Raw genomic sequence first — 26,060 nt, forward strand, 5'->3', positions numbered from 1 at the left:
AAAAAATGGTGACTAACTGAAGCTTTTGTTTTTGTTTTATGCAAACTGTTTTCTGTCGCCAACTGCCTGAAAAGCTTTAGATTGCATTATACATCCAACCCACAGTGACTGGCGTTTACTCTTAGTAAGCAAAAGTTGTCTCAAATGACAGAAAGTGATTAGCCATCACTTGCTGCATGACGTGAATGGTCTTAAAACTCCCATTTACCCCCTACTGAACCAATATCTTAAGCTCATTCTAGGGAAGGAGAATGAGCATTTCTCCCGCAACTAACCTAAGTGAAAATATGAGCCCTAACTCTGTAGAACGCAACAAATTTGGTCACAAAGGAAAATGAAAACAAGCACCCTAATACCAACTCAAGACACTTTAGTTGCAGAAAAACAGCCTGCATCCCATAACATTTTATGATACCAAATGAGATGCAGGCAATGTAATTTCACTTATGTGATTCACTTACAAGCAATGCAAATGCAATCTTGCTGATTACATTTGAAACAAAAGACTGAATCTGCTTATTTATAGAGCAGAGCCATAGTCATGCAAAAATCATGCCACCCCGCACCCGGGGTGGAACCAAAAGAAAACAATCTGGCTGAAGACCTTTTCATCTCCACAGAAAGAAAAATGATGTTAACCATGAACTCTGGGTTGACCCAATATGCTTAATAATGTGACATCTTGGTGCCCTCAATTGAAAACAAGGTCAATTGTTAGCTGAGGTGTTCATCTCAACATGCAAACAATGTCCAGTGTTTTGATTTTTAGATGGTCATAAGAAATGTTCTGAAAATGCTTTCATCTGTGTTTAATTTTAAACCTTCATTTATCCGTGGCTATGTGTGCATATACTTACACATTTGTATAAAGACAATGGAGAGATATGATGTATCATTTCTACAGGCAGCTATAGACTGCTATAACCAATATATTCACTAGCTGGACCCCTCACAATGCGTATTTTATGAGCTTCTCGGTCTAGTAAGTTGAGGTCTTGAACATTCGGGAACTACTAATTTTAACCACCCCAAAATAGAGCTTTTATTAGATAATTTTCCTATTACGAAGTTCAAAAGTTAGAACTGAATGCAAAAGCTGCTGCCAAATGCCATCTCTGAACTTCCCAGAAAAGCAACAGAGCTGGAAGAATTCTCCTACTTTGCTGTGCTGCTCGATTTTAAAGATCAAACAGGTACTCCGGGCTCACCAACAGCAATGGAGCCAAGGCCCAGCTGCCAGCCACAGCATTCGCATCCGAGGCATTTGGCACGAGTCTGGCTGATAGCTAAATCTGCGGCACCCTAGGCAGAGAGGACCATCGCCAAAGCAGACCTGGGCCTGGCTGCAGCTGAAACATAAAGAAGTTTAATAGCATACCTCACACCTGCCACAGAGCTTTTTTCCAAGAGGGAAATTGCATATGGCTGGAAACGCTCCTTGCAGAGTGACTTGTGGCCACAGGGTTTCTAAATCTTAATGAAGAAGACACACTTCAACGGTCTCTTAAGTGAGGCCAAAACACTGCTTACAGCTCACAGAAGCAATTTTCTGGGTAGTAATACCACTTCTTTTCAGTCAGAGAGATTATTTCCAAAGAGCAACCTTTGAGAAGTTCTCAAAAGTGGAGGTGTCTTTCAAGTTAGCCTTCACATTCAACACGTCGGGTCCCAAAACTGTACTCAAATGAAACTTAGGAAAATGTATTGTGTTGAAGCATCCAATCTTCGCTATCTTCATGTCCGCAAGTGGAAAAGACCTAGAAGCGTATAGGTTTGCTCATTTCCACACAGCACAAGCAGCGGGCCAGAAACCATTTCACTTGTTTGGAATGTGAGCCACTATCCAAGCTCACGGCATATGGCCACACACTTCTCCATTCCCACATCCCAGCAAAAATGCAACTGCTGTCCAATACGCATAGTCTCTGAGTAGGAGATGGCAGTGGTTTCTGGAGCTCTGAGGTCCAGAAAAATGCTGCCAGATTTTAGAGGAACCAAGGGGCACGTGGGTGGTAAGAACAGGAGATATTATGAAATGAAAGTAAAATGTGATCCTCTAGGGCAGAAAACAGCTACTCCTGTTTCACTTAAACTTTTTTCCATCACGGGATGCCTCCTACAGGGAGTCCTCCTTCTTTCATGTCTGGGGAAAGGATCAGACCTGAAGACATTTTTGACTCACCTGGGATACGCCTACAGTGGAAAATCAGGAAATAAAACTGAAAAGCAAATGTAATGGAGTTTACCGTAAGGACTGATGACATAATAAATACATATTGGAGACTGTTTATTGATTGGTCAAAGATGTATTTAATTACTGAGCCCACGAGTGCTGCAGAGGATTCAAGATCAGCCCTACCCTTACAAAACTTCCAGTCTAGGAAGTCCAATGCTGGTTATCTGTGACTCCCCATTACACTTGCAAATGGAAATTCCCAAATGAAGGTAACTGGTGCGGGACCACTTGTGGACGTAAGTCACATGACATTGTATAAGGCTGATCTTTTGACCTTTGTGTCCCATGCTTCCTTTTTTTTTTTAAGGTTTTTTTTTGGATGTGGACTACTTTTAAAGTCTTTACTAATGTTTTACAATATGCCTTCTGTTCTGTTTAGATTTTGGCCCCAGGGTATGTGGGATCTTAGCTCTCTGACCAGGGATCCAACCCACATCCCTACATTGGAAGGTGAAGTCCTAACCACTGGACTACCAGGGAAGTCCCTGTCCTAGGCTCCTTATTCTGAGAAACAACTGGGGGAAGGAGACCATTACAGACAGTCTCTTCTACTTTGAGAGAAAAAATGCCTCTCTCTGGCTATATCTTAAGCCTCCCCCAAGATACCATGATTCTCTCCCTTGCGTTATGTGGAGCAGAAAGACACACATCTACTCAGTATTTTGTATCTCCAATGGCTTCTTCCAGTGGACAAAAGGTCATCATTTCCTGCCTTGGCCTGCCCTCTGCCCTAATGTGGGCACATCTACTCGGGCACAGACGTGCGTATGAGCTCAGTCTCTGGGTGTGCTGTGCCTCGCGTCTCATCCCCAGCTGCACGAGAAGGCCTTCTACCTCCGACACTAGTGATGACAACACTCATATGAACAAAAGCTTTGATGGGACTGTGTCCCAGGCAGTGTTCTAGGCACCATACAAAAATCAACAGATTCAACCCTCATGACAGGTCTACGAGGTAGGTACTAAATGTTTTCCCTCATCTATAAACAAGAACATGGAGGGGGCGGGAAGTACCTTGCCCCGAATCATACAACCAATAAAAGACAAAGACACACGCTGGCCATCCGGTTCTAGACTCCATGTTCTTAAACACTATTTATCCCTACCTTATTGTTCAGTGAAGCTCAGGAAAACATTCTAGACCCTTGGGCATTTATTCCAAAACTCCTTTCCAAAAGCTTTTTTATTAAACTCAACTCCATTCTCTTAATTTTCCGAGGATTCAGTTATTTTTAAAAATCTAACCAAGAGCCCAAAAGGAGAAGGAGAAATGTAGAAACAAAGGCACCCAATTCTATGAGCACTGAATGCATTCATCGCCCCCTAATCTGACTCCAGATGTGAACAAGCAAAATACATAAATCTGAGTAGACTGGTAGTTCATATAAACAATTCAGAGTCTTATCATGCCTCTCCGAACTGACTCCAATTCATCAAACATGTAGGAGCAGGTTATATATGGCGCCCTCCATTAACTGAAACGCACCCATAAATTTCCAAAAGGTAGGACTCAGCACCAAAAACTATCTATGTATGGGTGGAGGAATCCCCACGTCTATTTCGGAGCTCCGTGCGGTTTGTCTCCTCCGTGCAGTCTGGCATCATGCATAATGCAACACCGCAACTGCTAACAGCAGGCGCGCACCAGATAATTTACACTTGTTTTTATGGACACGAGGAACTGATCTTTGAAGCCGTCCCTAATGAGATTCCGCTTGGCCCTAACAGCATCCTGAGAGAGTGTTCCGGTTTTCTACTTGGCATCCGGTGCATATTTATAATGCAGAATACAAGCTCATTTAAATTGCACATGTGGATTTTGGTGTCTTCCCTATGTTAAAAAGAGTTTTTCATATAATGAGGAACACCGACTCCTCAGCTACTAACCTATACTTTCCCCAAACAGTGTCACTGCCAGTCGCTCCAAGTACTTATCAAAGAGGCAGGTCCATCCAGGGTTTCGACCTGCAGGGCCAAAGGCTGCGTCAACTCCAGCCCAGCTCAGCAGTCTAGCCCTGAAGCTCAATTAGGTCCTCAGCCAAAGGAGATCGCCAGAAAGCCTAATTATACAGCACCTTTCTCAGTAGACACAGTAAGAAGACAGTCAGGGAGAAAACCTAAAGCCCCAAATTAACCTAAATTAACAACTTCCTGCCCCAAAGTGCTTGCCATGCAAATCTCTCTTATTATCTCCCCTCTTTTACGGTCTGCCCCTTGCAAGCCCCTTGCAAAACTCCTCTTTAGTAGCATTTATTTTTTGTCATTTAATTTTTGAGAGGCTTATAGCTAAATCACGAGTAATTAGAAATCCATCAAATGCTTATTTTAAATTTCATTTGTTTTACCTTTAAAGGAAAAATTTTAAAACACTTTCAATCAGTACCTAACACCAATGTTGTTATGATGTTGTTACCTGTATTAAACCCAAATTACAGGTTTCTGTGAAAATAGTCATCTGGTAAGATACATAAGCGCTTACTATTAAAAAAAATAATAACTGAAGTTGTTAAGAAAACAGGATGCAAAATAAAATTGGTTCACTTTATGCAAAATGTGTGATTCCCATGATTAAGATGACCCGTTTTCATGGTCTTCATTTCAGATAAACTCCACATATTAGGGACAGCTATCAGTCTGAGTCCTGGTATGTGCATATGTGCGTGCGTGCTCAGTCATGTTGGACTCTGTGACCCTGTGGACCGCAGCTTGCCAGGCTCCTCTGTCCACGGGATTCTCCAGGCAAGAAAACCGGAGTGGATTGCCATTTCCTCCTCCAAGGAATCTTCCCAGCCTGGGGATCGAACCCATGTCTCTTGTGTCTCCTGCATTTGCAGACGGATTCTTTACCACTGAGTCAATTTCATGCTTCTATTCAATAATAGTTGATGCCAAACAGGATCAATAAATAAACACTTTACAAGGAGTTAAGACAGTATACTTTCTAACACCCCCATTTTTAAGGTTGAGAACGACACAGGAAACCCAAAACTTTAGGGTCAAGATGAAAGTGAAACTGGTATTTTTCCTATGTTAGAAATGAGAGTCTACTACTGTCAAAGAAAGAGTCAACTGGAGGCAGGACAGATCATAGCATTAGTGTAGGAGTATCAGAAATACTCACTCTGAGCTTCATCCAGCTCCATCCTGAAAAAAACACGGGAGACTCATGTTACCCTTTTTAAAGGCACGTATAGCGTCAAGTCTATATGCATGCTCTCAAAATGAATGAATGATTCCAAGGGAGCACACACTTCCCGGGGAAGCACACAGTAAGAGAATATGGAATTCTTGCAAATTCAACAGCCACTCATTCCTTCAACAGGTATTTGAAGACTGTCTAGAACGTGCTAGCACGTGACAGGTGCTGCAGGTACAGAAAGGCAAGAAAGTAAAATGCAAAGAGTCACTGCCTTCAGAGAACTTAAAAGTCTAGTTGCCAGACAGACACTTCACAAACACTCAGAAAAAAATATTCATAAAACGTGTGACCAAAGAAAAGCATTACTCATAGGACGTGCTCTGAGTACACACATACAAGGAATTCACGGAGTCCAGAGAAAGGGGTAGGGGCTCCCTTGAAGCAGTGACAAATGTGGAGGGAGGAAAAGAAAGTATATTTCGGGAGGAGGACCGTCAGCATCAGTCTGAGCCTCAAAGTTGGGGGCCTGCTGCTCTCCCCACGACTCTCAGTACTTCTCCACTTGGAAAAATAAAAAATTCAGGAGGCATGCCTAGGAAGCTGGATTTACAATGTATCTTCTCTTCAATGTCAGCCCTGAATCCAGACGGAACTGAAGACCTTGGGAAAAACTGGTGGACAGATCACCGACGTTGGCACTAAGAGCTGCCAAATGTCTGGCTGGCACAAATACACAGGCTAAATTGGCCATAAAAACCTCACTGTAGTCTTGCTCCTCTCAAAGGAAATCATTTTGCCATCCACAGTGAGGCTTACCCAGAGGCCAGTCTTGGGGGGAGGCCTTGAATTTTGAGCTTAACTCAATTGCACGGTTTAGGGCAAGAGTTTCATGTTTCAGATGTGCAGTCAGGTAATCCGATCCCATCAGAGTTTTAATGGCTTCTAAAGAATCCAAAGTGTTAAATCCTTTTCCCAGCCTCCCCCAGAGCATCTGAGGGTGCTTTTTTTCCAACCTCTATTCCTCTCCATCCAGTCTTTTACTCTCATACCCAAACTGTTCCTAAATCTGAAACACCAAGTTAATATTCATTTTTTCTGATTGTAATCAGTGTTCTAAAACAGTGCGTGTGCACCTACCATACGTACTGCCTTTAAAAACCACTAAGAGAGGAAATAAAAGAATAAAGGAAGTGGAATATGTAGAAAGGGGGTTTTATTTCAGGGGCAGCACCATTATCAGGAGACCTTCCTCCTAAGCCTGGGAAGAACATTTTCTGGTTCTGCAGAAAATAAAGGCAGCAGACCCAAGCCAATTCCTCACCTCCAGGAAAACACACATCACCAAGAGCTACACTGTCCCAAGAAGCGGACAGGAGCTGCGATCATTGTTCATTAAGTCTGTGCCCCTCGCTTTAAGCAGGTTAACAAAGACTCAATCCCTCCCTCCCGGGGTGGGAATCCCTTGGGAGACAGAGATGCCCTAAATACTTTAAAAGTGCTGAGACAAACAAAAACTTCTCTACAAGAATAGAACAGACACACCCAGCTTAAGGGCAACCCAAAAAGTGAAGGTGAGGATGAGCCACGTGGCACCATGAAAAGTCTGCTGAAGTTCAAGTGTTGACGCTGTGGATACAATCCTGGTAAACAACAGTACTAGTAACAATAGTTACCAGGCACTGAGTATTGGGACACGGTGCTAAGTGCCTTATTCTGTACTAAGCATCATCTAATATAACCTCCATCATTACCTATGGACGCATATATTATTATGATCACCACGGTAAAGGTGAGATTCTAGGAGCGGAGTCTGTAAGTGAACACACACAAGGGGCACCTGGGTAGACAGCCAGGATTATGGACATACTTTTGGAGAACTTCTTAAATGATAGCAGTTTTTATATCTTTAAATGTGCCTAGATTTCTGCTTAGCAACAACCACTCCACTCCCAAACTCTCCTCTCCAAAATACACTCGTGCATTCTCTGGTCTCCTGTTCTGCTGACTGCTTTGTTAAGCCCAGCGGTGAGTCGGGCAGCCCTCGGCAGAGCACCTTTCAAAGCAGCGCTGTTTGTTTATAAGGTGACACAGCCCTCCCTGCAGAGTGTGGGGGCGTGACTAAAGTCCACTAATGGCCAGAAAGCTCATTTCAGTTCTACACTTGACAAAATAAACACCTCATAAAGGCAGGTAAGCAGAAGCTACTTTCCACTTTGGACTGCTCTGCCTTAATAACCTATGAAAGCAAGAAATCCACTGTGGGGAACAGGCTCTCACACAGAACGCAACACACAATTATGGCACAAAGAGACTGCAATAAAAGCACAACTCCCTATGTAAAGTTAATTTTTTTTTCTAGAAAGGGGGTACCTCTCACCAATACAGGCCATTCCTAAATTGCAAAGATTCCTTTGCTGCAAATCCTGGCCATATTAGCAAGAACAAACCCAGGCAGTCTGAAAAACCTGGGTATTTGAATTCCCTGAAACCAGTTCCCAAAAGGGCTGATTTTTTTCCCCCTTCTTTTGTCCACAGAAAAATGAAACTCCACTTATATGTTGGGAGGAAGTATTTCAAAACATTCCTTTTTTTCTCAAAGTGCAGAATTTATGGTAACAGATAATTAACAACAAATGACAACAATGTGAGCAGTAAAGGTCCCAGTTTGGTTGCCAAGATGATGGTATCGAATTCCAAGATAAACAGTGGAGCGTGCCGGCTGCCATTAACGTGGTGGAGGGGTCAAGATGGAGAGATGCAAAATAGGCCAGCCGTCCAGCACCCAGGGGCATGACACGGGGGCCAACCACCTCCCACGCTGTTACTATTTCCCTTCTGAATTCTCAAGAGCGTCAGCCGACCAGGGGGTGGTACTAGACTCCCTCTTCTGTAAGCAAAAGGACACCTACCTGTGCTTTTCTATTTCACATGGAGGGGGAAGAGATGCTTCTTTGAACTGCACTATGGGAGAATTAGGAATTAATACCCTTCAGGAGTTAATACCGCCTTCCTAGTCTGTCAGTTCTTCCCAAAGACTTCCCCCCTCCTCACTCTTCTTTTCTCTAAGCTGGTGGAGACAAAATAGGTTTCAGGGCATCCAGCTGTGCCCAAAATGTGAGGGTCAGCAACAAAGTGAAAACAAGTTAACTGTGAAAGTCAGAATCGGAGGACAACACACGGTAAGTCTCCTAGAGACTAACAGAGGGCAGACCTTGGGCAGCTGAAATTTCAGATATTTTTTACATTGCTCAAAAACCAGTTCATGGTTCACTATTTCTCAAATGGATTTTTTTTTTTTTTTAATATTGAAACACAAACCTAAAGTTCTGAGTTACCCAAAAAAGTCTAACAAATTGCTCCATCTCAGGGATCAACACAGGTCAGTGTATCAAAAATTTCAATTCTGATCTTTTCAAATGCTGGATTCATTGGTATGTAGAGTTAGCATGTATACCCCAAAAATCCAAGGTGAAATCTGTCTTATCTCTCCCTACTGACTGATGTTTACGGATGAGCTGACATACTCCTGGCATTCAAGTCAAGCCCAAGGCCAGGGACATCATAACTGCAAGAAAGAGTTAGAATCTAATAATATACCTTCCAGGCCTTCCCTCTCCTTTTCTCTCTCTTCTTCACATATACCACTACTTTCCCTCTTCTCCATAAAAAGTGTATCTCCTCACTATAGTTCCTCCACACCCTCATAGGACCAATGTACAAAAGTTGGTACTTTTTAAAAAATGGAATAATATTAAATATAAGGCAGAACTAACAGCAATGGGTATGATATCTGTGATTCTTAAAAAATGCCTAATACAGTCTGACATGCTTCTGTGGTTATCTCTGAAGTCTTAAGGCAAAGCAAAATGAAACAAAAGGGGGAAATTTTTCCAAAACTCAGAACCAAAATAGAGCTGGTAGAAGAAGGTCTATGTCATAGCAAAAGGCTAACTCAGGAAATTAGAGAAACATGCTGAGGTTGCTTAGCTGGTGGGAGACTTCACCTTTTTTTTTTTCCCCTTAATTTCAGTTTTAAGTCTTTGGGCAAAACACATTTTAAACTAAGTGTACAATATGTAAACGGTTTGAAACTTGGTCTGTGGCCCAAATACCTAAAACTAAATACCACAAGTAAACCGCTTTTCTTAGCCAATCAGCAGAAATGCCAAAATAGTCCACCGAAAGATGAGAAAAGATATTTTTCTTCCAATTGGAGAATTATCAAATCCTTTAGCTGGAAGGTTTCAGAGACTGTCTAGTCAAAGAAATAAAGGGATTTGAGTAGAGTTCATGTTATGGTGGTGGGGCACCATAATCTATTAAGGAAGCCACTGCCAACCAATGAACCTCAAGAAGGGTTTAATTCTCACATGAAATTTTAAGGGTCAATACCATCAAGTTCTGAAAATTTACCTCTTTGCTCTATTAAATGGTGCTAGTGGTTTTCTGTTTTTTTTTTCAACTAGTATCAAGAGCTTTGCTATTTAATATAAAAACATACGAAAATTTAAACCAACTAGAGGAGTTTATATTCTTGATGTGTGGTAAAGGGAAAAAAAAATTAAAAGCCTGCAAAACAACACATTTTCTTATTTGCATACATTTTACCCTCTTACAGGGACAAACTGAAAGAAAAAAAAATCTTCAAAGCAAAATAGAAGAAAAACATGCAGACCCAAATACTGCAAAGGCCAATAAATTCAACAACGTTTCCTCTTTGCAAAGTTAGTGTTTCTACACAGACAAAGCCTTTAAGTGTACTTTTTACATTAAAAAAAAAAAAAAAGGCAGACTAACACGGTGGTCTGGAAAATTGTGGCAATTTTGTCCACACTGATATTGAAATAATAGCCTAATTATGCCAGGATAGCCACTGAAACATCCAGATTCCAGGATGCTAGGAAAGTCTAAAAGGGAAGGAGACACGGGAAGGAGAGAGCGAAGCAAACACTAAAGATGAAAAACAAGCTGATGCACACATTCCGAGACTTGGTGAGTTGTTTCTCCTTTTTGGAAATACTTCAGAACTACCTAGAGCTTGTTATACGAGAGGTGGCAGATTTAATTATTAGCTTTGTTTTCATATCTTAAAATCTACATCTTCACAGGCTCTAAATCTCAGAATTAAAATTAAGTATGTTTCAGATACAAACTCCTTATTATAATACTCCTTCCCTGGTTAGCTGGTCTTGTCATTTTTGTCTATTTTTATCAAAACTTCTCCCTTAAAGAAATGTTTTTTAAAAATTGGACTCAGATCAGGAGATAAATTTAATCCATAAGGAGAGGTGATTAACAATTGCCCAGTTTCAGGATATACCGATCCACTGACTGGAGCCACACTTCTCATATGAATCTTTTCTCTCTATAAACGTAGGTAACTGTTTCAGGATTTGAAATCCAGGCATACCATAGTAAAAAGAATCGGCTTTGTCAAAATTCTTTACCCTCCCAGAGAGTCAAGGAACCAAAAACAAATAAGTCTACTCAGTTGTGCAACATACAGCTAAATTTCTAAGAACAAATCCATATGGGACAAAAAAAAAAAAAAGTCTAATTTTAGGTTGCCTTTTTAAAGCCAGAATGCAAACAAAGAAATCAACGGAATAAGAAAAAAGTCAATTCTAAAATGAAGCCTAAACTGTCACGGACCACGAGACCAGTACCCTCAGGGAGCGTAACAGGAAAAAGAACTTATTTTTAAAAAGAAATGAGAGAGGAAAAGAAAAAACACTCTGTGTTTGTACATGAGCACAAACCAAAAGAGCCATTCAGCATCTCCAAGATGAATTTCAGATTGAAAACATTAACAAAAATTATGGCCATGCTAATGTGCAGGCCAGTGATAAATTTGTAATGAGAATGAGAAAGTGGCTTACCAAGAGAAAAATGTTTAGAATTTTTTTTTCTTCACACAGCTAATGCAACCCAGCTCTGTGACAAAGAATGAATTTCTACCTTGTTAGTACTGTGCAATTTTACACAGCCCCAGACAATCACTCATTCATTGATAATCCTCTTCCTCCCTACGAGAGGTGGGGGGGGGGTCACTGGTCTTCTCCTCCAACATATCCCCATGGTATCTCACCATGTAGTCTTTCCCTACAGAATATCACTAGTGATGAGGGATTTGTGTTCTTTATTTCAAACAAACTAAAGAAAAGAGAAGAAAAGAGGAAACCCTAGACGGCCAGAGTAGGAAGGAATGATGCTGAAGTGCATCGAGTCCAATGGCTGGTAAGGAACTTGAAATTCAAAGATGCTCAACTTGCTCAGGATCACAGACCTAATTAGTGACCAAGACAGGACCAGAATCCAGGTTCCCTGAAATACTGTCAAGTCATCTGCAACAGCAAGCTCTTTATTTACCAATACTGTACACTTTTCTGGCTTCCAAAAATGAACTTGACAGCATTTCTTAGATAGATTTCCCTCCAGTTACAGGACTAAGAAGGCAGCAGCATCTATGGCCTCACATCTTCACATACATGAGCAAGCTGAATGATACTGAACCAAGGAACAGCTTTTGGTCTCTACCTGGATCACAACATAGAACAGAAGAAGGTACCACCCAAAGAAGCTAGGCCCAAAGAAAGCAGATTTCCATGAGAGCGAGCCTTCAATGCAAATCTTGCTAACTAAAAGCAGAAGGAACTGCAGACAAATCACATGTTTATCATTCTTTAACTAAATTTTTTTTATCATAAAAGCATTATACAGTTCTTATAAAATAGATGAAAGTATATAAAATACAAAGTGTTAAGATCTTTACCTATCATTCCCTCCCTTAAATTTACTTGTAAATTTATTCCCTACAGAATCCCCCAATAATGTTGATATTTATCTTTTTACACATTTTGAGATTTTTTTTAACCAAATGGCATCATTCTCTAACACTCTTCTGTAACTTTCATTTTACATATAAGGATACCTATTGTGTTTAGTTGCTCAGTTGTGTCTGACTCTTTGTGACTCCATGGACTGTAGCTTACCAGGCTATTTTGTCCCTGGGATTTTTCAGGCAAGAATACTGGAGGGGGTTGGTACTTCCTACTTGAGGGGAATCTTCCCGACCCGGGGATCAAACTTGTGTCCCAAGCATCTCTTGCATTGGCAAGTGGATTCTTTACCACTTTGCCACCTCGGAAATGCCAAGGATAACTAATACAGACCTGAAATAAATATTTATTTCCTACCACTTAAGAATAAAACTTCAGATTAGACAAACAAAATCTTGTAAGAATTTGGCATGGGATGATCACCTAGATACCCTAAAAGCTTCAGACCATTTTTGATTAGCAATGCCTGAGCAAACATTGACAGATGCTGTAAAATGCAACAAAGCAACAAGGACAAGTTGGACTTGTCAAATTTCACACAAGCAGTTCAGGGAAAAAAAAAGATGTTAACACTTCATGTTCACCAGCTAATGGACAAGACCAGAAATATGATCACAGCATTTATTTACCAATGCTATCTTCTGGGCACTATGTCATATACATCATCTCAAGTAATGCTTACAACCATCTTAGAGAGTCACTGAACCCATTTTACAGATGAGAAGACAGAAATTCAGTAATCCAGCCCATCATCACCTAGCCAAGCCAGCAACTAGTGAGATCAGCCTTCGGATAGAGATCTCTGACTTCACATCACATTATCAGCTGCCATGAGAACACTGTCCTCATTCCCCAGCTCAAGCTATGCTGTTTGTACTCAATCCTGGTTAAATTCAGTTAATTCTTAAGGCTTCTATTATAACCACTAAGGTCCACCTAGTCAAAGCTATGGTTTTTCCGGTAGTCATGTATGGATGGGAGAGTTGGATTATAAAGAAAGCTGAATGCCGAAGAACTGGTGCTTTTGAACTGTGGTGTTGGAGAAGACTCTTGAGAGTCCCTTGGACTGCAAGGAGATCCAACCAGTCCATCCTAAAGGAGATCAGTCCTGGGTGTTCATTGGAAGGACTGATGGTGAAACTGAAGCTCTAATACTCTGGCCACCCGATGTGAAGAACTGACTCACTGGAAACGACCCTGATGCTGGGAAAGACTGAAGGCAGGAGGAGAAGGGGACGACAGAGGATGAGATGGTTGGATGGCATCACTGACTTGGTGGACATGAGTTTGAGCAAGTTCCTGGAGTTGGTGATGGACAGGGAAGCCTGGCGTGCTGTGGTCTGGTCCGTGGAGTTGCAAAGAGTTGGACACGACTGAGCGACTGAACTGACTGACTGACTGACTGACTTAATGCTTCTGTTTTAACCACAGCCATAGCTACAGAGCCTAAGACACTGATAGGGCTACAAAGGCTTGAGACTAGCACAAATGAATGAAGGCCACTATGATTCTACAAGGAAAAATCAGGTGACAACACTCAGCTCTCCAGATTCCTTGTCCCCTTGGGACTGACAATCTCATGAGTAACTCGAGATCGGTGAGACATCCCAACAGGCACTAAGTCAGGGCACAGAGAAAGACAAATACTATACATTTTCACTTACATGTGGCATCTAAAACATAAAAAGACAAATATAGTAAAACAGAAACACAGACACAAAGAATAGACTGCTGGTGAGAGGCAGAGGGAGGGGCAAAAAGGGTGCGGGTGATTAAGAGGTACAAACTACCAGGTATAAAATAGATAAACTACAAGAATGCAACATAAAGCACTGGGAGTATAGCCAATATTTTATAGTAACTTTATATGGAATATAAAGTATAAAAATATAGAATTACAATTTTGTATATCTGAAACTAATATAATTTTGCAAGTCACCTATATTTCAATAAAAAATTTTAAAAATGAAAAAATTTTTAAAAAGAAGTCAGGGCACCTTCCAACACTGACAGCTGAAAATTACACCCAGCCCAAGTTTGCTACTAAGGCTTCCCCCATGTCCCAGTGGGTAAAGAATCCACCTGCCATGCAGGAGACACAGGAGATGTGGGTTTGATCCCTGGATGGGGAAGATCCCCTGGAAAAGGAAATGGCAACTCACTCCAGTATTCTTGCCTGAAAAATCCCACGGACAGAGGAGCCTGTCGGGCTACAGTCCAATGATTCCTCAACTAAGCACAGGGCAAGTTTGCTAGTAATGACTCCTTGAGGAAGACAGGACAAAACTTAGCAGTGATTTTCGTATTTACTCATTTATCTATACTCCACTAATTTTCAAAATGAACTGAGGCAGAATAAAAAAGTGCAGAATCAATAAAACGATCATCAATGAGAAGAGCTAACAATTATTGAGTACAGACTATATACTAAGCATTCCTCTAAAACTTTTACAAACAATAATGTTTTTAACCTTCACAACAACCTTTGGAGATAGGCGCTACTTTTATCATCTATATTTTAGAGCTAGGAAAAAAAGAGATGTTAACACATTCCTCCACAGTAGGTTATGCAGCTAGTACATCATGCAACCAGGTTTTAAATCCAACAATCTAATTCCACTATACTATACTGCCTCCTCAAAATAAATGTAAAAGAAAGAGTTAAGTAAGATTTCAGGGGTGCTAACAACTAAAGCCATAGACAATAAAGTAGAAAGTATCTAAAACTGAAAATAAAATTTAATTTGAGCTTCCTAACAACCAATCTTGAAAGAAAATGGTGAGGAATTAACCTCAATAGGGTAGCCAACCATCCTGGTTTGCAGGGGACTGAAGGGTCTCCCAGGAAGTGGGACTTTTGATGCAAAAACAGATATGGTTAGATACCTTACTAAAGATGTTTTACAGTACTTAATTAGGCCTCAGACAATGTAAAACATACAAAATCTTGTTGGTGTTTTGAGATCTACACTGATTCCTTGAGCACCTTTCTCCCACCCTCACTGAAAATACTAAATAATTTTATCATTAAAAATACTAAATAGCATTCTGCTTGGGGAAGATGACAGGGCTGTAGAAAAATGAAGCCCTGTTAATTGCTGGTTTTCAACCATCACATCTATCAGTATCTTTAAGAATCTGGATAAGAGGAGCTTACAAATTCTGGGTTCAATTCTGTCCTGCCAACTTCAGCTGTGCTTTGATCTTCTTTCCCAAGGTCATACGGGATTGCTTTCTTTAAAAAAAAACAAAAACCAAAAACTTCCCTACATCACAGGCAGAGATGCAGACCAGTGATTCCTAGAAAGCTTGGTGGCAACCTGTTCAGAACTCCCAAGTGAAACCAAACCAGGGCCACGTGGTAAACCCTTAATGCGAGTTGAAATGACAGCTTTGAAATCAATGACTGAGGTTATGAAGATGGGAACTGGGTCTTCTGCATGTGTGTTCCCCTCACAGCACATCCTGCAAATAAATGTCCTGACTGCAATCTTAATCTTGGTATGTCAGAGCTAAAAGGGTTCGTATCTATCATTTGGTGCAAATGTTTACATTTACCGAGAGAGAAAAGAAAGTAAATTGTCCAAGATGGGTCACAAAGCTAAGGTGCGACAAACTAATTAAATGGGAAGTGAACTATTTCTTAACTAAGTTAAATAAACCTCAACTAGGTTTCCTGAAAGAAAAAGATCACTTAACGGACCAGCACTGTAACTCCAATCCAGGTGATCAGTCATGGGTCTCCACAGATGTCAGTTGTAAGTGCAAAAGGAAAGCCAATGTTTTAAGAAACTCATGCAAAATAAATGAGCAACTATTCAAAAAGAAAAGACAAAATACCTTTAGGGAGAGGAGTAGAGCTCTTACCATGACATGCTAAAAATTTTTTTAAAAACTGAAGAAATCTTAGACTAAATATTTTATAGGTATTTTTCAGCCAATTTAAGTTTCTATTTAGACTCAGGGCAATCTTTTTAGATATAACATGACCATCTTTAACCAAGAAACCTGAATGCCCACTATGGGCTGGTCACTGTGCTAGGGCACCAAGCATGGAAAAGAAAGGTCAAGGAAAAGGTCGGCCAGCATCTTGATAATGTGTACACTCCTTCAAACAACACTGAGTGTTAAGACTGGTCAGAGAGATCCCAGTGAAAATCTCCAAATCTCAACCACAATTTTTCAACACAATGCACAATCAAATCCATGGATCGATCAAGTGATCAATCAATATTTCTAAACACCTGTCACCTGCTCAATCCTTGCCTTTAAAAAAATGAATGATACAAGACTCCCCTGGTGGTCTAGCGGCTAAGACTCCATGCTCCCAATGCAGGGGTCTGGGTTCGATCCCTGGTCAGGAAACTAGATTCCACATGTCACAGGGCCACAACTAAAGATTCTACGTGCCTCGATGAAGACTGAGGAGCCCACGTGACACAACTAAGACCCAGCACAGCAAATAAATAAATAAATGTTAAAAACTTTTTTTAATAAAACAATTTGTAATATTTTAAAAGAAGAAATGAATGATATAGTTTGAGAGAGAAGGTAGGCAGAAGGGCGGGGGCGGGGGAGACAGAAAAAGAGAATAAAAATGGAGGTGGTCTGGTTGGAGGAAAATATCAAGTGATGAGACATGTCATGTTGGTAGGGGGGTGGATGGGCACAGTCACTCTGGACTGGGGAAGAGAGAGAAGAGGTTTCCTAGATGCAGAGGGACAAGAATTGACTCTCAGCAGACCTGAAATGTGAGCGTCTCAGCTGTGAGAAACAGTGAAGGCAACGGCACCAAGACAGAAAGGCCCACGGGGTGCCAACACGCGTGGCTGGAACAAAAGGTGCAGGTGGGAAGCTCCCCACCTGCACCTTTCGTTCACGGGTGATGAAGGTGTAAAGGGCAGCTGAGATAACCGTGGAAGAACTGCTACTCCCAGGGCAGAAGTCTGGCAAGAGGGCTACACAGCTGTCCAGGCCGCCACTGCAAACTCCGCTTTTCAAGCCTTGTTTTCATAAAAGGGATAATTTGATCCTTCAAATTTTTCATGGCTAGATCATGTACATCAGTTCTAAGGTTACATGATTTTTAAAATATCACTGTGCATTCACAGTTCACCAGCGGAATCTTAGGGCTACAAACAAGCAAAGACTAAGCTCAGATTCCCTGTCAGTCGTTTTCCAAGGAATCTGGGGCAAAACATACTTTCTTTTGCCTGGAAGGAAACAAAAATCCACAAAGTGCTGTGCCATTCTTTAACAGAAATATTACACCAGCAAAGCAGAGCTCAAGGATTCCTAAGTCCAGTTTGCACACATTCTATAACATATTTGAAGGAAAAGCAATTATTAGAAGCAGAAGGATAAAAGGAATATTTGAAATGAACACACAGTTACTATTCAGAAAAGCCATTTTAACAAAGAAAAATCTTCCCCTTAAAAACTTTTCCTTAAAACCATGTTAGGAAACCTTCATTATTATGAACATATCCTGATTTAAAGAGAGTATAAAAATCTTAGAAATAGTTTAGTATTAACCATTTGCAAGGATTTCTCTATTTCTTCTTTTTTTTTTTTGCAGAAATCCTATCATAGATAATTGAGTAGCTCTACAGAATATGCAAACTTGCAAAGTAACATCCTAGTACTTGTGACAACACCCAGGCAGTCAAGAGAAAGATCTGTGTTTGTAAATTTGAGGAGAGGGGGTTGCATGTATCTGTGTGTGTGCCTGTGTTGGTGGTGGGAGGGAGGTGGACTTACTGGGGCTTTTTTTTAACGCCCAAATAAAACAATTACTTAAAAAAAAAAAAAAAGAGCTTGTGACTTGGACATGCCCCGAGTTCCATTTTGCCAGGAATGGCAAAATCAGTCAACAGATCCCTAACCTCCTTTCTCTCTTGACTATACAATGCTTTTCAAAGGGGTTTAGTCCTACCATGAAAGACTCATGTTAGACATTGGAAGGGTCTAATAGAGAATGAGCACCAGGCCTTGAATAAACAAGGGAGACGGTGACCTTTTGCCCCTTCTGCTGAAAGCCCAGCACATCCTGTAGCAGAGGAACAGAAAAAAAGCTGGTGTGCACCCAGGTGCTGCAAAAATCCTTGCCTCTGGATTTCTCCCACACTTTGTTCCTTTAACAGTTTAAACCGAGACAGGGCTTAAAAAGTATTAGGGAATGAGGGAAAAGTACAATTCCTGGAACCCACTGTCCCACTGTCCCTTAATCCTTTGTTCCCCATATTGTTCGAATCCAGCAGCATGCGGCACTCGTCCTACAAGCAACAGGCACGACAACAGATTTAGTAGTGGCTGGACAGTTAGTCCCAACTAGGCCTATTTCCCAGCTGAATGTAAAGGGGTGGTGGGGTGAGGTATAGGGGGGGAAAAGCTACAGAAATTTTAAGGACATTTCATCAGGGAAGCAAGCAATGCAAGGTAAATGCAAACTGAACAAGGGGTCAGGTGAATCTGCCAAAATTCGCTGTGTGACATTGGACGAGTATCTGAACCTCTCCATTGTTATCCACAAAATGTAGGCAAGCCCTTGGGGGCTCTAAAGATCTAATGGCAAATTATGGTCAACAGTACATACTCTGGAAAGGTTCGGCATTACCCAGATGCGGAGGATTCCTCTGAGCTGTACTTGGAACCTCAGATAACCCATCTGTCTGGTGAAGCATACATCTTTTATTCTCCAAGTCATTAGCGACTTTCTAATTCCCTGATGGCTAATTTTTTTTAAGTTCACGAGTGATACTTACATATGTACATGTGGCGGCTGGAACCTGCTCTGGTTGATGTTGTAGTGCGTGAATGCCTGGGTGGGGTTGGAGCTGTACTCATCCACCGTGATGGTAACTTTGCCTTGAGAAGGAATCCCATGTGCCATCCTTCCTCTCTATAGGCATGAGCAATTCACAACTTTCCGGAGCGAAGGATGGAAGCGGGCATGGTGCGTTTCAGCCAACCTCTGAACCCAAGGATCTATTCATCAATAATGCTCTGCGTTTCTGGAAAAAACAAAACAAACCAAAAAATGAGGACAAAGAAAAAGAGGATGTTCTAAACAATGTCAGATGTGACACCTGGATGTGAAATTGGTTCAGGAAAAATCTTAATCTGTGTGGTCGCTTCGTGGACAAAACCTCTCCCAACTCTCTACCTAGCACGTACTTCAGAATGGACATGACACTCCAAATGACATGGCTGGCTGCTAGCAAATCATTTCAATGGTGTTCAAACTAAGATTTCCTCTTTAATTATAATTATGGCACTTAACGTGAATTACGGAAGGGCACATCCACAGTTGCCATGGTGTCTAACTATAAATGGTTTGAGCTCGAAGTGGAGAGTCTTCCAAACCTTTCCTGCTAATTGGAATGTTTGGTCTGTACAAAGTTGGTGTCACAGAATAATTTGAAACCTCGGTGCTTAGCACAGTCATAAAACACAATGCCAAATGTAAATTTAAAATGCTCTGTTCATCACAGATACCTGTGTGTAACTATGATACACACATAATATATGCACACATCACATATAATTTTTCAGTGGTTTCAAAATACATAGGTACTCAAAGCATGGCATACATATGAATTCCACTCCAGCCAAGAACTTTATGTTAAGGCAAATCCTTCTTGCTACATGTAACATAGTTTCTTAAAACCGTCCAGTTATTCAGGGGAAAGTTGAACACATCCAGGCTTGGATCACCATTTCGGATGCATTCATTATGAGCAGTAAACGAGGGTGGCCATTGAATCTACTGCTTCATGCCTGCTTAAAAGTCAAAGTCCCTCAGTCCTGTCTGACTCTTTGTGACCCCATGGACTATACAGTCCATGGAATTCTCCAGGCCAGAATACTAGAGTGGGTAGCGTTTCCCTTCTCCAGGGGATCTTCCCCACCCAGGGATCAAACCCAGGTCTCCTGAATTGCAGGCAGATTCTTTACCAGCTGAGCCACAAGGGAAGCCCTCACTCCGGCTTGGTGCTGCAATATTCTCAGTAGCTGGTTTCATCCTTTAAAATTTTTTTCAGCTCATTTTGATTATTTGTATAAAAGACACTATATTATTTGTTGTGCTGGGTTCAGAAATGAGGATGTTTGTTTTTATAGCAGGTGCGCGAAGACTGAGCAGAGCCCATCCCTACTTCTACGCTGTTGCAATTGATCAGGGAAGTTTTAAAGAAGGGGACAGTAGGCTCCTTGGATACCCTTGGGTTAACCCACCCTCTTTTACTTTAAGCGCTCTGCATTACAATACTTTCACCATGTGCACCATTAAGTTCTGGAATCTTAGATGCTATCTCAAATAAAAATATTTAGAATAATAAGATTAGATTTAAATTTGGCATGAAACACCTTAAATATCAGGCAAAAGGCAGATGGCTTGCCATAGGCCATTTATTTTATTATTTTACAACCCAGGGCTTGTGTAAGTCCTCCATATGCTAGCTGAGCTAAGAAATTCCACAGCCTTCTACTCAAATCACTGCCTTCTTCATATTAGCAAAGCAAGCTAAAAAACACCCACCTTGCCTGCGTTCCTAACACATAATGGCTCTGCCAAGACATGAACCCCTCCTGCTCTGGCATTTTAAACAAAGTGTCATTTTGGGTTCTCTTTCTTCTTCCTGACTTCATGGGAGGTATGAGTCCTCTAAGGACTGCTGACAGACAACCAGGCCAGTAGGATTAACGGGAAATTAAAATCTTTGCCTGCTTCTCTGATGTAAGATATCTATAAGAACTGCTTACAAATCATAATGTAGCAGTTTTCATACCAAGTTTGCAGCTGTTTCCTTAATTTCCCCCACAATTATATTTTACTGTTATTTTGCATAACAGTAAAACACAACACCTGCTTCAAATTGCAGTCCTGTTCTAAGTACTGTAATTCTCTTTTGAGACACAAAGTACCGAGACACGAATGAAGTGCAAAACTGCATAATTGCGACATGCTGAAAAGTAAATACAAATGAAAACATCTTCCTGTTATAGAAATGACTGTCATTAAAAAGAATGTTAGCCATCAAAGCACAGAGGGGGAAAAAATACACATTTTCAGACTGGAGAACTTAGTGTTTGCATAAATTAGACAGTGGTGTAAAAATTACACGGCAATTCTTAATGTTCCTGCCATCAATGTCTATTGTGTGAAATACAGAACATTAAGAAGCAAAGGAAATAAAATTCATGTCTAGACCACTGTGACCTCTCTGTAACAATCTCTGCACCCGGAGCCAGAAACAGTTTAAATGTTCCTGGAGTAAACTCACTAATTAAACTCAGCAAAATGGCCTAGAAATGAAAGATGCATACCTATTATGTAAATATCTAGGTAATGACCTACAGTAGTTAGCATTAGACCCTCTCATTTGAAGTCCAGAAAAGCAGGAACTTAGAAGGTGATCAATTTGCACTCTTTTATGGTCCACTATATCCTACAGTCAACATGGGATTGCCTTTTCTATCAAGTGAGATCTGTGCCTCTTTGCACCTTTGCTCCAGTAAGACAAATAGAACATCTTTTCATCAGCAAGCATAGACCCCTGTAACTCAAAAGGGTAAATGGGTGGCTGGCACCTCATTTGAATTCATCTTTACCATGTTCTCTTTCAAATGTTTTATCGAAACAGTACACCTGCAGCGTCTATCTTCTTTAATCTGGAGTCCTTTGAAGAAAATGTCAGACTGAGGCAGAGAGCTTCAAAACTTTCACAGGAACCTTTACAGACAAGTCAAGAAAAAGCTTATTTTTTAAAAATGCTATGTTCACCCCCATTCACATCACAGGATAATCATATCTCAAGAATATGAAACACCAACACATGGAAAAGGCTTTTTTTTTTTTTGGTAAATTCCCTCCTCTAATCTGAGAAACCTGGAAAAAGCTTGAAACAAGACAGAATGATACAACACCTTCAAACTACTAAGAACCTGCATCCCCTTGCTTAACACAGGCAGTAAAACCCTCCAAATGATCAGATTTTAGAACACCTCATCCTCATCACACATATTATTTTTTACATATAATATTTAGAGAGCGGTACTCTTTTTTTTTTTTTTTAATTTCCATTTTTAGACTTCAATACATTTGCTTTACAAAACAAAGGAACCCAGTACTACATGCCAGCAATCCTAAAGAAAAATCTAAAGGGGACTGACACTGCCAAACATTCATGCTGGGGCTACTTTGATTTTCTCTTTAAAAAAAAAATCATGTGAGCACATTTTGCATTTCCTAGACAGCAATCACTTCTCCTGTGCCTTAAGCTGTGCAACTTGCAATATTCTTTTTTAGGAATCTAGTGGGAAATCCTTTTAAAGTCTGCTGGCAATGAAAGGATTAAAAACTGAGGAATTAAATAACTGTCTCCACCTCCTAGACACCAGAAGTCCAATTTACCAAAAGTTTCAAAGCAACAACTCCTGACCTCTCTACCCGAACACCGCACGGCACAGCCTATGAGAAAGGAGCCCGTGATTTCCTCGTTTAAACAAGGATGCTCATTTTATTCACTAGCCCCTAAGAAGATCATCCGACCAACCTCCTGGCCGGACTTTGGAACTCGCTGGCTCCAACTACGCCAAATTTCGCTCTCCCCTCCCTCTGCCGCACGGATCGAGTGCTTTCTCAACTCACGCCCTTACTCTCTTATGCCCATCTCCAGTTACCCATCCCTGTATCCCGGAGCAATGCCCAGAAGCCTTCCGGGCGGTTTCTCCGCCAAGGTTTTAAGACGGATGCACAAAGTCCCACGTGCCCTCTGTCCACAGAGCGCCCTCCCTCCCAACGCACTTACACCTGAACTTGTCTCCAGCACTTCGGACACCCGGCTGGCACATTCTTTCGGAGAGCAAGGGCAGGACTTTTCTCCCGCGCCTCTGGCAACGCGTGGAGTCTATATATGGTGGGGCGGGGGGTGCGGAATTCTCTACTTTGGATTGGTGTGTTTGTTTTAAATCTACGGTGGGCAGTTGGGGGTGGGGGGGTCAGCAACCACATACACACACACACACTCATTCACTCACTCGCGCGCGCGCCCTGCCCTCCCGGCTCACGGCCGGCTCGTCCGAGCTATAGCTCCCCCTTCTTTCCTGGAGCACCAGCTCGCCTTTCTCGCTCAGTCCCTCGTTGCCACCGCCGTCGTCTCCGCCGCGGCCGCCGCGGCTGGCACTGTTGGCGCTGGCGCTCGCGGCCCCAGGCTCTGCTGGGCGCTTGTCCTTCTTTCTCTACCGCTTCCCCAGCCCCGAATTGATTGATGACCACCGGCGGCCAATGGCTCTGACACCGCGCCATCCTCGCTCGAGCATCACAGCCCCACGCCCCCGACGTCAGCCTCTAGGGCGCGTTGGCATCCCCGAACCCCGAGAGCCGAACCCGCGCCCGGGGCCGCCGGCGCCTCCCTGCTCTCCGCCCCGGAGCTGCCGGGCTGCATCCTTGGAGCGGCAGAGAAAGAAAGGGAGGGATCCAGCGAGCGTTCGAAGGGGGTGTTGAGGCCACGGATTTCCACCCCCCTCTTTGGAAATCTTTTCTTTCACTTAAAGTTTTGTTTTGTTTTTTCCCCACCCTGACCTGTTTGTGTGTTTACAGCATCTCAATTACACATTTTTCAAGACCTGCATTTGCACTTAATTGGGGGTGTCCTGGGGAGGGGTGTGGTATAAATCCGCCCACTGGGGCATCCTTAATTTCTTTCCTTGCTGGTGGATTCTAATACCCTCCCCAATCGCCAGGAAAAATGCCCCCTTCACCTCCTAGGCCGCAAAACCTCGGAATTCAAAGGTTTTGCAAAGACAACCCTGTTTCATGTAAATAGCAAAGAAACTCCTGCCTCCCGAGGGAAGAAATCGAGCTGCAACGGTTACTTTTTCTGGCCGTTCGTTCCCCGCCGCCCAGCCCGGGTCGCTGGCCCGCTCTGCAGGCTGCGATCGCGGAGACCGGAGGCGGCGGGGGAGATCCAGGTTGGAGCGCGGGGAGAGGGTGAGAAACGGCCCCGCGCGAGAGCGGCGCGCGCGCAGGCGGCCCGGGGGCGGCCGCGGAGCGCAGACCCAGCACAAAGCTGCGCGGCGCCTTCCCGGCCGCGGCACCTCGCTCCGGCCGCCGCGGGCGCCCAGGGCTCGGGCCAACACAATGCACCCGGGCCTAGGCCGGGGCGGCTCGAACACAGAACCCCCGGACTTTCTAGTAAACAGCTCGCCGTGCCCTCGTCCCCACCCCCATCCCCGCCGCCCGGCTTTCGCCGCTGCCCCTCGCCTACACCCCCTCCTTCGCTGCTGAAAGAGCCCGGCGGAGGAGGGAGCGGCGCGGTGGAGACCCCGGGAGGTCGGGGGCCGAGGACGGGGGCGGGGGGAAGGGAGAAGGGCAGAGGGGCGAGATGCGGAGTGGGAAGGAGACAGCTCCTAAAAAAGAATTCGCTTTCGCTCCAGGGGTTGAAAAAAGCCCTCCTCGGGTTCCGAATTGCCCGGAAAGCGCCGACTCGAGCGACTGTCAGGGGCACCGGGGCAGCCGCGGTCCGCAGCCTCCGAGCCCCTCGCACGCGCCTCTGACAAGGCACCTCTCACCCGGGCTCCGCTTTGTGTGTGCATTTTTTTCCCTTCCTCTCGCGCGCGGCACCGGGCGCCCGGCCGCCTCCTCCCCCTCCCCCGCCCTCCGCCTCCCTTCCCGGGGCGGATTACCTTTCCCGGGCTGCGCTCCGGGTCCCGGGGATGCCTTCAGCGCCCGACGAGCAGGCGATCCATCGCGGAGCAGCCGGAGCCGGCGGGAGGCGCGCGGGGGGCGCGCGGGGGCGGCGAGGGGCGCGGGCGGGCCAGAACCTTCGACCCCGAAGGTCCCGCCGCGGGCTGGGGCGGGGGGCCGGGGGGCGCGGCGCGAGAGGGAGGCGGGGGGGCGGGGGGAGAAAGGACCCGAGCAGCCTCGATCTGGGGAGAGAGCGAGCGTGGGGGCGAGGAGAGGGAGCGAGGGCGCGGCGAGCCGGAGGGAACGAGAGCGGTGCAGTGACAGGGACTGCCACTGGGGTCAAAGGAGCAGAGCTCCAGGAAGCAGGGCGGCCGAGGCGCCGCTCCGCGCGCGCTCCCCGGCGGGACCCCGCGCCCCCGCGCGCCCCTGCTGCGGCCCCGGCCCGCTGGAGCCCCCACTGGCGCCCCGAGGCCCCGGGGTTGCGAGAGGAGGCGGGAGCTAAGGGCGAGGCCGGTAGCCTGCTGGTGCTCCCGGGTCAAGCCGGCGGCAGGAAGCTGAGCTGCAAGTTCATCATCATGAGTGTGATCAGCGTAAAAATGATAGGGGACTGAGGAGGGGGGCTACGGAGCCCCAGGAAAATAAAGGGAGTTTTCCCTCCAAATGGGCGTCTTCTGCAAAGGGAACACCCAGGCCCCAGGCCCCCCCACCCACCGACCTGCCAGGCGCGGTCTGGAGTCCTGGCACAGCTCCAAGGCGCAGAGCTTGCCTGGGGGCAATGAGAGCGGCTCGGGCACTGCGCTGAAACGGGGGAGGGCGACCCTGGGTCTCCTACTGTCTCAGAGCTTAGACTTTAATGGGTAAAGCTATGCACCTTTTCACACACACACACACACACACACACACACACGCATGCACACACACCTCTTTCTTTCTGCAACGTTGTTCCTGAGAAAGGAAAGGCCAACCCAGCTGACAATTTCTTTCACCTCCAGATTCAGTTTAGGGAGGTGAGGAGAGGCAAAGAGTCTAAGTGTTAACATTTTGGTCTTTGGGGCACATTTCCCCCGAAGGATAAGCAATTCAAAAACATTGTAAAAATCAGTTTGCCCCCTTTTTCCCCCTGCTACTTTGGATTATGGAAGAAAAGATTTTCAGAAT

At 43.8% G+C, this 26,060-nt stretch overlaps 1 protein-coding gene across 5 annotated transcripts in view; it reads right to left on the minus strand.

Moving 5' to 3' along the window:
- MPPED2 (metallophosphoesterase domain containing 2) overlaps window positions 1–25,487 on the minus strand; it is a 197,352-nt gene extending 171,865 nt beyond the window's left edge. The window contains exons 1-2 of one of the 5 annotated variants that reach the window (XM_043908516.1): window positions 24,902–25,457; window positions 18,979–19,227 (exon numbers count right to left, since the gene is read on the minus strand). In XM_043908516.1, coding sequence (XP_043764451.1) covers window positions 18,979–19,106 — 128 coding nt within the window. In that variant the 5' untranslated portion in view covers window positions 19,107–19,227; window positions 24,902–25,457. Of the gene's footprint in view, window positions 1–18,978; window positions 19,228–21,826; window positions 21,847–23,025; window positions 23,144–23,342; window positions 23,466–24,901 lie in introns of those variants that run through there. The other 4 variants (XM_043908535.1, XM_043908524.1, XM_043908545.1 and 1 more) reach the window with 4 other exon arrangements.
- Between the last annotated feature and the right edge of the window lie 573 nt (window positions 25,488–26,060).

This window comes from Cervus elaphus, chromosome 1, assembly GCF_910594005.1.
Source record: "Cervus elaphus chromosome 1, mCerEla1.1, whole genome shotgun sequence".
In the NCBI taxonomy this organism is placed as follows: domain Eukaryota; kingdom Metazoa; phylum Chordata; class Mammalia; order Artiodactyla; family Cervidae; genus Cervus; species Cervus elaphus.